The 16121-nt window shown below is 40.5% G+C and overlaps 1 protein-coding gene across 2 annotated transcripts in view; it reads left to right on the plus strand.

Moving 5' to 3' along the window:
- The window catches only part of WDR47 (WD repeat domain 47), a 39500-nt gene extending 24271 nt beyond the window's left edge, over positions 1-15229 (plus strand). Inside the window, exons 10-15 of one of the 2 annotated variants that reach the window (XM_077824791.1) lie at positions 6149-6306; positions 9171-9340; positions 10839-11009; positions 11549-11680; positions 12814-13032; positions 13858-15229. In XM_077824791.1, coding sequence (XP_077680917.1) covers positions 6149-6306; positions 9171-9340; positions 10839-11009; positions 11549-11680; positions 12814-13032; positions 13858-14000 — 993 coding nt within the window. In that variant the 3' untranslated portion in view covers positions 14001-15229. The remainder of the gene's footprint in view (positions 1-6148; positions 6307-9170; positions 9341-10838; positions 11010-11548; positions 11681-12813; positions 13033-13857) is intronic. The other variant, XM_077824793.1, reaches the window with a different exon arrangement.
- The last annotated feature ends 892 nt before the right edge of the window (positions 15230-16121 follow it).

Raw genomic sequence — 16121 nt, forward strand, 5'->3', positions numbered from 1 at the left:
GAACTTAGACCATTTTCTTTCTTTCTCTGTTATAAGAGGGCTTTGTGGAGTAGCCCATTTCTCACCCCACTCCCATACACCCACTTACGTTCCAAAAAACACTTCTTGCATAGTGATAGGGATCTTCAAGGCTTCTGCCTCTTTTCTGGCTTGTAGGAGAAAGGGAAGGGGGAATGCTAGGTGGCTCCAAAATGCTTGTTGGCCCAAGAACAATCAGAGGGAGTAGAGCACTGACCACATCATACAATACTGAGGCAAACACACCCATGAAAGGAGCTGCTGTTGCCACACTGAGTGGCATATTTTTGCAGGTTGTTGTTCTGTTTTCCCCCAGTTTGGAGTTCTGATCTATGATCCTGCCTTAATCTACCACAGGAGGCATAATTGAGAAGCTCTTTGAGTGCTTGTTTGTGTCCATTCCAGTCGGGGTGTGTGTGTGTCGGGGGGGTGCACGCATGGCAGCAGGAAGATTTTTCCCCTAGCAATATCTGTCGGGTCAGTCCAGGCACCCCCCTGGCCTCTCATGGCACTCAATATATGGCCCTACAGACCCGCCAACCCCTCAGTTCCTTCTTACTGCCAGTGATGGTTAGCTGGAACTTCCCCTTGCTCTTGTCGTGACAAGTGCATTTGGCAGTCTATATATAATTACTCATTAGTTTTTGTAGTTAGTGTTAAGTAGTTATTAGGTGCTTAGGGTTAGTTCTTAAGTTTCCTTTGGGGGAGTTTTCCCTCCAGTGCTATCCAAGCGCTGGGGCATGCTGTGGTCTCCAGGCTTCAAAGCCTGTGAAGTCTATGGCAAGTGTATGCCCAGAAGCGATCCTCAAACTTTGTATTTGAAGTGTTTGTGGGAGAGCCTTCGAAAGGATCGCTGTAGGATCTGCAGGGGGGTTTGCCCCAGGACATTAAAAGATAGGGATCAGCGCTTGAAGATCCTACTAATGGAAGCGGAACTCCATCCCCAGTCCGACCCCGGATCCTGCACCGAATACCTCCTCCTCGGTACCTTGGCTACCAAGGTCCCTCCCCAAAGAATCAGGTGGTGAAACGATTCGACCTTTTCAGGAGAAAAGTCTAGTCCACTAGTGGCTTGCAGCTTCGCATTTCTAATCAGCAGGCCATTGTCAGCAGATGCTGCTATAATATATGCAGGGCAATGGCGAAATTTGCGGAGCTGCTGCCGCAGAACTCCCACACTGAGTTTTCAGCCCTGGTGGAGAAGGGCAAGCTCAGTTTCCGAGCTCTACTGCAAGCCACACTGGACAGAGCTGATGCAGTGACTTGGGTTATGGCTGCGGGGATAGCCATGAAAAGGGGTTCCTGGCTACAGGTCTTGGGCCTGCTGTACGAAGTCCAGCAGACTATTCAGGACCTCCCCTTTGAGGGTTTGGCCCTCTTCTCTAAAAAGACAGATAAAAGGCTACATAGCCTAAAGGACTCGAGAGCCACCCTCAAGTCACTGGGCCTCCACACTCACGCCATGCAGCGGAAGCACTTCAGGCTGCAACCTCCTCTGCGGTTTTATCAACAGAACTGTCAAGATGGTTCCCTGAGAAGGAATACGCAGAAAGAGACCGCATCCATCCTCAAGCCAGGGCTCTGGCCAATCCAAGCCACCTTCAGGCCAGAAACAGGCCTTTTGAAGATGTGCATGAGGATGGCGCACCAGTGAACGAACTGGATCCAACCCGCCTTACCTTCTTGTCCCGACTATCCCCTTTCTACCCTGCTTGGTCCCATATCACATCGGGCTGTTGGGTGCTCCACATGGTAGAAAGAGGATACTCCCTCCAATTCTCGGCCCTCCCACCCTTCTAACCCCCTTCCCCGTCCCTCTTCAGGGCCCTTCTCACAAGCAACACCAGTCGCTGGGAGCAGTGGAAGAGGCTCCTCAGGAGCTGAAGGGCAAGGGCTTCTATTCCTGGTATTTCCTAATACGGAAAGCCAAAGGCAGGCTCAGGCCCATCCTAGACCTGTAAGAGCTCAATAAGTTCATGAAGAAACTCAAGTTCTGCATGGTCTCCTTGGCATCTATCATCCCTTCCTTGGATCCAGGGGACTGATATGCTGCCCTTGACTTAAAGGACTTGTACTTTCGTATAGCAATTGCACTGTCCCACAGAAGGACACCATCAGGTTTGTGGTGAGCAATAACCACTACCAGTTCACAGTTCTTCTGTTTGACCTGTCAGCAGTGTCTCATGTATTTGTAAAGTGCATGGCAGTCATGGCCACATTCCTACGCAGGCAGCAGGTACGGGTGTTTCCGTACCTCGACGATTGGCTGATCAAGGGCCACTCCAGGGCTCAAGTGGAGGCACAAGCTGACTTCATAAGAATGATGTTTGACAAACTGGGCCTTCTCCTGAACATGGAAAAATCAACTCTGTCCCCTGTTCAGCTAATAGAGATCATAGGGGCGGTACTAGACTCGACACAAGCCAGGGGATACCTCCCGGAAGTGAGATTTTGGGCCATGGGTGACATCATTCGAAGTCTCAGGCAGTTCCCCACTACCACAGCAGGAAATTGCCCGAAACTTCTAGGATACATGGCCGCTTGTACCTATTTGGTACAAAATGCCAGATTCAGACTTTGGCCTCTCCAATCATGGCTAATCTCGGTGTATTGGACGGCTCGGAACAATTTGGACAGGGTCGTGACTCAGCCTCACTCGGTCCTCAACTCCCTCCAGTGGTGGCTCGACCCGCAGGTAGTGTGTGCAGGGGCCCCCTTCACCGGTCCTCAGCCATCCCTCTCACTAGTGACAGATGCGTTAGCCCTGGGCTGGGGAACTCATCTGGGAGACCTCAGGATGCAAGGCCTCTAGTCTCAGGCAGAACTCGCTCTCCACATCAATGTCCGAGAGCTGAGAGTGGTACGCCTGACATGCAAAACTTTCCGAGCCCACTTGACAGGGAGATGTGTATCAGTTACGAGAGACAACACCATGGCAATGTTTTATATCAACAAATGGGGGAGCATGCTCCTCTCCCCTGTTTCAGAATGCCCTCAGGCTGTGGGACTCTTTTGTGTAGAACAGTCAATACACCTACAAGCATCGTACCTCCCTGGAGTGCAGAACGAGTTGGTGGACTATCTCAGCATGTTGTTCCATGGCTATGAGTGGTCCCTATGCCCAGATGTCACAAACGACATCTTCCAATGGTGGGGCTTTCCCCAAATAGATCTCTTTGCTATGTGACACAACAGGAAGTTCCAGCGGTTTTGCTCCTTCCTGAATCACAGCCTGGGCTCCATCGCAGATGCGTTCCTCCTCCGATGGGGAGGCCATCTCCTGTACGTGCTTCTGCCTATCCCTCTCGTTCACAAGGTGCTCCTCAAGATTTGGAGGGAACAAGCTTCAGTGATCTTTATAGCTCCAGCCTGGCCCCACCAATATTGGTACACATCACTCCTGGAAATGTCCGTGGAAGCCTCAGTCACCTTGCCGCTCTTCCCAGACTTAATAACTCAGGATCACGGCCATTTCCAGCACCTGAACATCGAGTCGTTGCACCTCACTGCGTGGAAACTCCCTGGCTGAACCCAATGGAGCTCTCCTATTTGGACCCAGTCAAACAAGTCCTCCTTGGCAGTAGGAAACCCTCCACCAGGCCTATATACCTAGCCAAATGGAAGAGGTTTTCGATCTGGTTAGTGCAACATTGTCAGTCTCCTTCGCTTGTGTCCATAGCCCTTATACGGACTATCTTCTCCATCTTAAGTAGCAGGGACCGTCCATGTCATCAGTAAGGGTTCACTTGGCTGCCATCTCTGCCTTCCATACAGGTGCAGAGGACCAGTCGGTCTTTGCCAACCCTATGGTCAGCCATTTCCTGAAAGGTCTCGACAGGCTATATCCGCATGTCTGACAACTGGTCCTGACCTGGGACCTCAATCTGATCCTTTCCAAATTGATGGGTCCTCCCTTCGAACCGCTGGTGACTTGTTCCCTGCTCTACCTCTCGTACAAGTTGGTGTTTCTGGTAGCGATAACCTCAGCCAAAAGGGTGTCTGAGCTCAAGGCCCTAACATCAGAGCCCCCTTACACCGTGTTCTGTAAGGACAAGGTTCAGCTCAGGCCACATCTAGCTTTCCTCCCGAAGGTTGTCTCCCAATTTCACATCAACCAGGATATCTTCCTCCCAATGTTCTATCCTAAGCTCCACGCAAGAGGCAGAGGCTTCACTCGTTGGACATCCGCAGAGCACAAGCCTTTTACATTGAAAGAATGAAACCATTCCGGAAGTCCATTCAACTGTTTGTGGCTGTGGCAGACAGGATGAAAGGTCTTCCAATCTCCTCTCAACGAATTTCATCATGAATCACATCCTGCATCCGTGAGTGCTAGAACCTGGCGAAGGTGTCTGCTTTCCACCCCACCCCATCCCTGCTCACAGTGCACTCCACCAGGGCTCAGGCTTCTTCAACAGCCTTCCAGGAGCATGTTCCCACACAGGAAATATGTAGAGCAGCGACGTGGTCCTCAATACATACCTTCACATCGCATTATGCTATCACCCAACAGGCCAGAGACGACGCGGCCTTTGGTAGAGCAGAGCTCCAATCAGTGGACATCTGAACTCCGACCCCACCTCTGGAACTTAGGCTTGGGAATCACCTGATTGGAATTGACATGAACAAGCACTTGAAGAAGAAAAAAAGGTTACTCGCTCTCTCGTAACTGTTGTTCTTAGAGATGTGTTGTTCATGCCCATTCCAATACCCACCTACCTACCCCTCAGTCGGAGTAGCTGGCAAGAAGAAACTGAGCCCTATAGTGAGCGCCATGAAGGCGCCACTCCAGGGGGTGCCCGGACCGACCTGACGGATATTGCTAGGGGAAAAGTCTTCCGGCTGCCATGCACGCGCATGCGCACATACCTGATTGGAATGGACATGAACAACACATCTCGGAGAACAACAGTTATGAGAAGGTGAGTAACCGTTTTAATTTTCCCATCAATCTTAAAAGTGGTCACGTTTATCAGTGACTTAAGATGTACAGCCCCATATTATGGATTACAGGAGTGGCTTGAACTGGTTCCATTATAAGTACAACTTTGAATGCCTTCTAACTTTCACCATAAACTACCTTTTGTCTGAAAATGTTTGAACTTAATGTCATTTCAAAGAGGGTTTTTGGTTGGAAGGTTATTTTGGTGGAGATGTTTGGGGATTTTGTCTTTAAAGTAAGTTGTGAAAGCAAGTGGAGTTACAGGACTCTTCAAAATGTAACTTGTAATTTTTTGTGATTATGAAAATTAAAAATTAAAGGAATAAAAAGACAAAAAGTAAACTATTTATTAACAGCTTGTATATGCTAGCAAATACTGCATAATATATAACTTTTAAAAGTTTTGTCCATCCGTTACTCAAGAGTCTTGAAGTCTTTCTGTTTAGTTCTCATATTTTCCTATATATTTAAATTGGAAAATAAATTGGTACAAGTATTCTGCAGAGAATATTATATGCTTGTAACATGCAACATTACACTGTAATATCTTTTACTGTGTATTTTAGTTTCTCCTTAGTCTAATACAAATAGCACCAGAGGTTGTGAAATGTCACTTCATCTGTTCAGTATTAGGTGGCTTTCCCTTAACCCACGAGTCTTCCCTCTTGACTATTTTACAGCTGTATGTAAAATATTAAGATGAATTTTAAAAAACTACAATAGTTGGATGTCTTTGAGGAAGGAAAGAGAAGCATTTTACTGGTGCCTAATTTGGAAGTAGAAGAAATAGGAACAAGCTCTTGCAAAGAAGAACACTTCATATTTTATCAACTAAAATATTGAAAGGTTTTCAAGTTCTTTGCTCACAAAAATGTGACATCATGCCACCTTTGTTTTAATTTGATTTTGTGTAAGCATTCTTGTAGGTCTTTTAGAAGAATCTTTGAAAAACTGTTCCTTACATGATTTTGTTAAGATCAAGATGCTGTGATATCTTTACTCTCCGTATCACAAACAGTCAAGGAGTGTTCCTCCCAGTCTTTTCCCCTATAAGCTTTACATTTGAATACATTATTTTTTTAATGGGGATGGATTTTAACTTCTCTCAGCCTTGGAAATGTGTGTAAGCTATTAAAAATGTAGTTATGTTTGTGAACCTATTGTGACTGTCAAACTTTTACACAACAGGATGATAAATCAAAAAAACAGTTCATTTGTATTAATACTCTAGAAGATACACAAGCTGTCAGAGCTGTGGCTTTTCATCCAAGTGGGAGTTTGTATGCTGTTGGCTCAAATTCCAAAACTTTGAGGGTGTGTGCCTATCCAGAAGTAATTGACCCAAGGTAAGAAGAAAAATAAATGAACATACAGTCCTACCATAATCATTTCTGTTCCACTACCGATCACTGGATATCCAAAGCTGTCTGTAGATATTTCAAGTCTGTTCTTGTCTTTTACCCTTTCATTTTGTTTGTTGATTAAACCTGTCAACAATGAACTGTTACAATGTTGCTTTGAGAACATAGTAACTACCAAGACAGAATAAAAAGACCAGCTGCGGTATTTTTGTGTTTGTGACTAGTTTGACTAGTTCTTTCCCCTACTGCCAAGCTGTTTTGATGTCAGTACTACAACTTTTCCTTTTGGTAGTATTCTTCCCCTAGAGTCTTGGACACACTGGCATTGTAAAAGAATCTTTTGTGTCTGAGAATATACATTCAGGAACAGAAAAAGATGTTATGGCAGAATGCTTCTGGCCTCTTCCTCTTTTGTCTTAATTCCACCTACTTGAATTTTCATATCCATTATTTCCTTCTTTCTTCAGAAATAAATCTTGGTGTCAAACTCACTTTCTAGTTATTGCTTCAATTCCATTACTTTTTTAAAAGTTGGAGAGTTTTCAGAAAAATTACTCTAAAATGGCATTCTTTTTGTGTGTATCTGCTCCTGATGAGTCCAGGACATCTTCCCAGTTTGGCCAAAAAGCATGCTTTAGCCTCTAATGTCCTTGCCTAATATGCATTCTGTTTTCCCTCAAAGATAATAAACAAAGGAGCCAGTGAAGTTGTTGTTCCAAAATGTTTGATGTTGATGTATGAAGCAGAAAGGACATGGGTTGGGGAGATGTGGAGTGTGTTGTGTGTCCTCCTCTCCCACTCCCACTCCCCCTCGCCCACCTGATTGGTTTGGCTTGTTATGCTGGAAGTTAGAAAAATCTGTTTTGTTTTTTTTTAATTTATAAACAGATTATCCCTGTAGCCTTTAACACCCTAGTTAGTGTGTGTAATTTGATTTGGTGAATTTGATGTGACTATTGACTTGATAAGATAGTTTCTTGCTGTGCTGTAATTTTCTAAAGGGAATGTTCTGAGCTTTCCACACCTCTTCCTGAGGTCTGTCTGTACATCTCCTTACCCATTGTCTTGTCAGGCTGTAAACATAGTGAAAGATTGTTCATATTCTTAATCTTGAGAAATATCTCCTGAATCTAATGAAATTCTAAAATGGCCCATTAAAAGTTAAGATTTGCTTTCTCATTTTTAAAACGCCATAGTACACCTAGTACTCTGTCTAGTTTAAGTGCATTTAGCCTTTTTATAATTGTGTGTTTATATGTTACGCAGTTCCTCGTCTGTCGTCCCTCGAAAACTGATACCTGACCTAGGCAGATCTTCACTTTCTTCCTCTGTAAAGATGGCAACAGAGTAACTAGTAACTTTATTTCCTTTTATGAGCTGTCTTCTGTAACTTTAAAGTGGCCACATTATTTGCTTTCCCTGTTGCATATCTATTTAAAATCCTTTGAGATCTTATCATTTTTTGTGCTTTTTTCCCTCTTATCATTCTTGTCATCCTCATTTTCCAGTTTCTGTGGCAAGTTTTTAAAATGCATTAGGAGTCAGATACTTAGTTTCTGCCCTATTAGCTTCTTGCCTTTATTAGAATGAGCTTTATTCTCGATGCTGAATTGTATCTTAAATACTTTGTAACTTCCCATTAATTTCCTCAAGCATTTTATTTACTCATGTCTAAATAACCCATAGAAATAATCGGAGAAAGGGAATTAGGAATTTCTCCTCAGTCAGATGTAAGTAAAGGCTGATTTAGGATTTTCAGGAATAATGCTTGGAAGGTTATGACTATAATATATAACTGAATAAGTTTTGAGAAAGTGCACTAGCTGTGCTTTTTCCACAGACTGCCTCATTCAATCTCGTTTCTTGTTAATGGGTGAGATGTTCTTAGTGTCATATTGCTCCTCTTCCTTACTTTTTAATGTCCAATACATGGAGGTTGAGTGGTATGTTGATATGAATAGGTCTTTAAGGTGACCTAAGAAAACCAAGGCTCACTTCCTTCCTAGGCCACTGCAAACACTTACATAAATGCTTAACTTTAAGTACACAAGTAGTCCCACTGAAGTCAAGCACATGTATAAAGTGTTGGATACAAAAAGGGATACTTCTTCCTGGTTTTCACTTGTTTTGGACTCTGAAAATAAGGTATTCTGGTGGGCCTTTTTGTTTAGTTGTTGGGTTTTGAGTTTTGTTTTTTTAAGACAATGCCTTTTTAATAGTAGCTAAGTGTTGTCTTTGTCAGACCAGGTACCTCTGGCAGACATTTCTGAATTTTGTTTCAAGGTTGTTGGGGTTTTTTCCCCCATCAAGAATACTTAATTAGTGTGTGTTGTAGAAATTGTTTCAGGTCACACTTCGAATGTTTCTGTAGTGAAATATTGGAGAACAAGGAGGAGCTTTCTTTGTGGTTTCTCTGTTATCCTAATATTCTACCTTAGTTGCCTTCCAGCATTAAAACCAAACACTTTTTTTAAAGCAAAAGTTTAAATTGCCACCCACACTTGTCCATTTTCATTGCCCTTTAGAGCACTTGCTTATGCTTGCAAGGAATCAGATCACAATAAGTCTGGTATGGAAGATGTTTGCATAATGCATGGAAGCTAAAATGTGTTTGGGAAACATAGTTCCTGTGTGGCAACAAAACACTATATTTTCACACTTTAGTTTAACTTTAATTGCCTACCGTTAGAAAACTGAAAAATAAGTAGAAATTAACTTTCTTGCCTACTTTGGATTTCTTATTACATTAAATAATACAGTTGACTTGCATTTTAGATTACATATTCTATATTTACATATAAAAGAAATACTTATCTCTCTCTCTCTCTTTTTTTTTTTTTTTTTTCCAGTGCTTATAACACTCCTAAACAACCTGATATTCGTTTCAAAAGGAACAAACATCACAAAGGGTCAATCTACTGTGTGGCATGGAGTCCCTGTGGACAGTTGTTGGCTACTGGTTCTAATGATAAATATGTTAAAGTACTACCTTTTAATGCAGAAACTTGTAATGCAACAGGTAGGGTGTATGTATATATACTGGTATATCATGTTATCATTTATTTGGGATGGTCATATTAGTGACAAATGGCAAAGTAACTTGAGTTATGCCTGTCATTATGGTAACGAGATGTATTAGGCTGTGTCTACACTGCCTCTTTCAGCGCTAAAACTTTAGTCGCTCAGGGGTGTGAAAAAACACACCCCTGAGTGACAAAAGTTTTAGCACTGAAAAGCGCCAGTATAGACAGTGCTCCCAGCGATAAACCTACTGCCCGTTGTTCGGGGTGCTTTTTTTTTTTTTTTTTTATCACCAAGAGAGCTCTCCCCCAGCGATAAAGCGTGTCTACACTGCCCACATCACAGCACTTCCGCGCTGTAACATGGGCAGTGTATACATACCCTTAGAGTATCACACCTAGTCCTGAACCAATTGTAGGTTAGAATGCTGCCAAACCTGGGCTCCAGATCAGTAACTTTAAGTACCTGATTTGTACTTACTCATATTTTGGGGGAAAGCGAAATGCTGCTTGGAAGTTTGAAGTACTAGAAGATATTCAGCAGCGACAGATTAATGACTAGTATGCAGGTGAGATCAAAGAAAGTTTATTTTGAGGTACCTGGCATACTTTTTTGGTTTCTTTAAGAAAAATATTAATAAATAATCAGAATCTGACCGAAGGTTTTGGTAAGGAATTTCAAGATCATTAGCCTATTTTTAACTTTGATAAATGTATTCCAGGATAATCCAGTCACTGAAGTACAGATAACTTTATGGGACTTGGTCTTTCAGCACAAGCATAAATATGCTTCTTATTTTGATGTCACTGGTTTAATATTACAATATTATTTCAGTTAGATAACTGTGTGGGATTTTTTTGTTAACTGAAATAAAATACCATGAACAAACATATTGAAGTCTAGCTCCAGAACTGAGAATCAACTATTGGTTGAACATCAAGGGTATGTCTGCACAACAAAGAAAAAACCGATGGTTGGCCTGTGCCAGCTGACTCAGATTCAAGAGGCTTGGGCTGCAGGGCTGTTACATTGCTCTGTAGACTTCCAGGCTCCAGCCCTAGGACCCTGTGAGGTGGGAGGGTCCCAGAGCTCAGACTACAGCCCAAGCCCAGAAGTCTACACAGCAATGGAAGCAGCCCCATGGCAGACCTGTGAGCCCAAGTCAGCTGGCATAGGCCATGCATGGGTTTGTCTTTGCTGTGTAGACATACCTAATAAGATGTGAACCTCTCACAGAGGGATTAACTAATATTGAAGAAACAGAAAATTAATATATTCTGATACACAGAAACCTGTCAGTTTGCCCGTTCAGTGTAAAATTTTATCCTATTTTATGAAGTTATATTCTCCCCCTTGAAATTATTACATGTATCAAACTCAAGCTTTTTAATTAATACTAATGCACTATCACAATAACGGCTTAAACGATTACATAATTAATTTATACTAAACAATGTATATCTCACTCTGTTCTTGGTTTATTTTAAATATTTCAGGACCAGACTTGGAGTTCAGTATGCATGATGGGACAATTAGAGATCTTGCTTTTATGGAAGGCCCAGAAAGTGGTGGCGCTATTTTAATTAGCGCTGGAGCAGGAGACTGTAATATTTACACAACAGACTGCCAGCGAGGTCAAGGCCTGCATGCTCTGAGTGGCCATACTGGTATGTTTATAAAAATGCAACAGTAACAATCTGTTCTATGCACTGGTAACAAGCAACCAAATCATGCTCTTCTTATGGACAGCACCTCTGTCCTATCAAAAGTGAGCTCAGGAGAGATTTTATTTCATTAATCTAGACCATTACGTATTTTAAGCCCTTTGTTTCCCTGTGAATGCTAGGGAGGATGTAGAGCAGGGTCTTGCCATTGTTCTGGTGGCACTTCTTCAGTCCCTGCCACATTGAAACCTTTCCCAAGAGATGCATATATTTGGAGTAACAGATAATGAAGTGAGACCTACAGAAATCTGCTAACAAAGGCTCTCTGAAGAGACCTAGTTGATTATCTCCAACTCTCTGATCCATCCAAGACTACTACTTTCTTCAAACCAAAATATAACATTTAATCTACTAATTGTATGCTGCTGATGACCCTATTTAATGTGTAAGTGCATATTCAGAACAATAATATGTAGAGAATTCAGTAGTGATCTTTAAACAATGAGTAATACTAGTAAAGTAAAACATGTTCTTATCTACAGGTCATATTTTAGCACTTTATACCTGGAGTGGGTGGATGATTGCATCTGGTTCCCAAGACAAGACTGTAAGATTCTGGGATCTTAGAGTACCGAGTTGTGTTCGTGTAGTTGGAACAACATTTCATGGAACTGGTAAGACTATTGCTCTTTTCGCACCGACTAAAAAACTTCTTGCACAATTACATATTTTAAAGATTCTTCTTGTCATTGGTTTGCTGAAAACAGGGATCTTGCATTGTAAAATGAGGACTTATGGCTTGTTCAAAACAATCCCCAGTTGCTCGTTTTAAAAAAACAACAAAAACTTGGTATATTCATTCAAAAACTGGTTAGTTCTTTGCTTTGTGACCTTTTGATATTATTAGCTATTTATACAGCACCATAAGCTTACATGATGCTCTAAAACAGAGAAAACGTACAACCTTACCCCAAAAAATCAACACTTTAGACTGACAAACTGCCTTACAAAGAATGACATGCTTTGTAACAGTGATATTATTTTATTGATAACAAATGTAAACATGGTGGCTGCAAGGAATATTAGGCTGTTAAAAAAGTCAACCTTGGAGTTAAATGTGGCTTCTGGAATTTGGCAAATCTACTGTTGTGTAAAGGACATAGGACTCTACCTAGCAAATGTCCATATATAGTTAATGCAACACTTCCAAACTGATACAGCTCAAGTCAAGAAATAATAACATGTTTTCTCAAACTCCAAAATGCAAATGTACAAAGGATGGTGTTTGTCTAAACTACAGATGTACAGTAATCTACACAAGAAGTGTTTTGAAAAAAAGTGAGTCAGGTACAGAACTTGTTTTCAAAACAATCTCTTTATTGCCAATATATTTCTAAATTAATTATTCTGCTATGGATTCTAACTATGCAGAAAATTAAAAGCCCGCCAACACTCTTGGATATTCCCTTTTTCTGTGGTGAAACATTGAGCAAATATTCCTAATCTTTTTCCACTGTTAAACACAATTCTCTGATGCAGCTTTAACTGTGACTTTGCTACCACTCCACAATTAGAAATCAACATATGCTACAAGGCAAACTATACAATGGGGGCAATACAACATAAGACTTGTCTTTTAATATAGACAAAATTGGCTGAAAGTACATTTAACTTGGCTAGATATGTTCTTTACCTTTTTTAATATTAACAGTTCTACAAACATCTCTCAAACCTTTCTATGTTCAAAAGAATGCAGAACATATCCATAAGTCTATATTAGTTTATGGTCGGCATTTTCTTCTTATAGGTAGTGCTGTGGCATCTGTAGCTGTTGATCCTAGTGGTCGCCTCCTAGCTACAGGGCAAGAAGACTCCAGTTGCATGTTGTATGATATTCGAGGAGGACGAATGGTACAGAGCTATCATCCTCATTCCAGTGATGTTCGTTCTGTTCGCTTCTCTCCTGGGGCTCACTACTTGCTCACAGGATCTTATGATATGAAAATAAAGGTGACAGACTTGCAAGGTAATTCATCAGATGTGAAGTGTTTTAAGCAAAATTGAGCAGTGAAGTGTGTTTTGTTAATAGCGGTTTTAAGAAAGTTTGGATCAAAAGAGATTCATTTCTGAAAATGTAGAAATCTGAAATCTATTAAGGCTATAAAATTAAATTTAAAAGGTTTAGAATACACGACTGTTGGTTCTTGTCATCTCACAACAGATTGCTCTTATTGCAGTCAAGACTATAGTCTGACATATAAATATGATTAAGGAATATAATTGCAGTATGGGAAACAACTTGCAGCTGTTTAATCACTGGACCTCTGCTTTGAGGTGGTGTGCAGAAAACTCAAACCCACAAAGAAAAAAATCATGCTTGGCTTACCTTTTTGGTGGGGGGGGCGGAGTGGGAGGGATTAGTCAAAAGTCCTTCAATTAACCTGATTTTTATGGACCATTAATTTGTATTTAAACTGTAGTTTATGGAAATACCAGTGTTGCAAACAGTTGTACTGTACCTAACACAATAGAGTCCCAGCCTGGTTGGCCTCTAGGCACTGCTACAGTATAAATGTTAAAAAATTATTTATAGCAGTCAGTTTTATTGATTATAGAATTTGAAAGGAGACTGTCATGGGCCTTCCAAACCAAAATAGACTTTTCCCCCTTTAATGTGAATGAAAGGGTTTGTGTGCATTCTTCCTGTAAGCATATTCTTGAGGTATCTTTAAATGATCACCTAATGAAGTAATTTGTTGTTCAGCAAGTGAAATAGATATGTAGAGTTTATTCAAGAAAATTATTTTAAGTGTTCACGAAACAAGTAATTATTTCTATTCCTCTCTCCTAGGGGACCTTACTAAGCAACTTCCTATTATGGTGGTAGGGGAACATAAGGACAAAGTGATTCAGTGTAGATGGCATACGCAAGATCTATCCTTCTTGTCATCTTCTGCAGACAGAACTGTAACACTTTGGACCTACAATGGGTAGAGTGCAACTAAAGGCAATGTATGTAGATAAAGCACAGAGAAATAAGACTACTGGACTGTAAAAATAATAATTTAGGGATTCAAAGAGCAGCATCTGACCAGGAGAGTGTCTTAGCAAGAAGAGGCACTTGTCACAGATTTTCTGATTGGTAGGAGGTCTTGGTGTGTTAGTATTATTTTGCAGTGCTTTCAGTCTTCCATGTGAACTCTTGCTGCTGTGACCTATTGTAGTCTTGTTGCCAAAGTCTGTTGGAAGAGCTCTTATGTTGTCAATGTGCACTCAAAGTAAGATTAATGATGTGTTTACAGTTTAGTATTAATTGCATTCCTTGGTCTTTGCCTCAATGACAATTTTATATAGAAACTTAAACCGAATTACACTTTTAATCAACTCAGTAACTAGTTCCACATAAATGTAGAAGATAAAAATTTACTTCTGCTGTTTCACACTTCTATTGTATGCATCACTTGTCAACCAGAGGTCAGACTTTTTTTTTTTTCCCTTTCCACGCTTTCAGCATTGTTTGTGTGGTTTTTTTTTTTTTTAGTACATATAATTGTAAAATTTAAAGGTGACTAGGCAGTAAGTGCTTCTTGATTATAGTCCACTATATAGTGTGTTTTGCTTTTCACCTAAACTGGGGGAAGTGTTGCTGTTTTTACTAGGTGATATTGTTTTCAACATGCTGACGTTGAAAACAAAAAGTAAAATGTTGGGTTTGCTCCAGAAACCATGTAACGTTTCATTTTGAATGCAACAGAATACCTCTGTGTATAATGTACTGTAGAAAAGAGCATGGATTGGCATCAGTTATCACAGTGAGCTAAATGGTTAGCTGTACTCTTAAAGAAAAATGGTACCATTAACACTTAGACAACAGCATGGCTTAAAATGCTGTTTGCATGATAATTTAAATTAAAACATTTAACTTCCCAGTCTAGAAGCATATTTGGATTTTTCTTTCTTGCACTGTTTATGTAATGCAGAACTGCAGTTTTATTTCTATGAAAATTTAGATTCTAATGTTTAAGTATTGTTATATTTTCATATTGTACAGTTCCTTTTAAATTAAAACCTTACATTTTAGGTTATTTATTTATTTGAAATGCAGTTATTTGGTTTTAATAACGACTAAATTATCGGTTCACTCTAGCAAGCATTTTTTAACTAATTGTATAAAAGTGAAAAGATTATTATGGAAGTGTATCTCTGCTATAATCTCAATAAAGACCTCTGACACCTGAAAGCACAACTCCTACTTATTTCACTCATAGTCTGGTCTCTCTTATACTGCTTCTATAAATCTCCAAGTTTCAACTCTAGGTTTACATGTTATTAAAAGATGAAGACTTTATACCTTCCATATCCTCTTTAGTAGCTGATTTAGCAGAGCTAATGTATTATAGTAAATTACTTGGTTATAGAAGCCTGTTCTTGTTCTACATATAGACCCCCCCCCATACAATTTTGAAGTTAAGTCTGAATTTTAGTTCTTCTGTCCTGTCTTGTTTCCATACGTATAGCTGGTTGGTGATATATGGTCTCAGTCACACAATATTGTAACACACTGATTGCACGTTAAATTCTAGCAATTTCCCTGCAATAGATCTTATTCAAAATTTGAGCATCTTATTTCAACTGAATTCCTGACTACCACAAAACTTCAGTTTCTCTTCCATTCTTTATTTCTGTGTCCTAATCACTGCTTCCCTGTTGTGATTCGTATTAGCACTGCAGCTGTACAGATTCTGATTTTTAACACTTGAGAGATTCCAAGCTTATCTTCGGTGTGCTTTTCAGACCACCTAACCATGCATCTGAGAATACCCACACAACATATTTCCTCCCAAAATGGTGTCTTGTCCGCAGCTCCACACAAATTATTCGAAAAGGTAAAACATTCTAATCCGTTATTCTGGTACAAGATAAACCATACAGAAACCTGCAGCATGACATGTCACAGTAGGCGGGAAGGTGTAGGGGAGAGAATTAGATCACTCAAGGACTGGCTACACAACCTTTCACCTTTTCTGATTTTTAAATCCATCTGATATTGGTAGAAATATTCAGCTGCTTGTTCAGCGGTCTTTGTGAAATTAGTCTGCTCTCAGTCCATTACAG

This window comes from Eretmochelys imbricata, chromosome 8, assembly GCF_965152235.1.
Source record: "Eretmochelys imbricata isolate rEreImb1 chromosome 8, rEreImb1.hap1, whole genome shotgun sequence".
NCBI lineage: Eukaryota > Metazoa > Chordata > Testudines > Cheloniidae > Eretmochelys > Eretmochelys imbricata.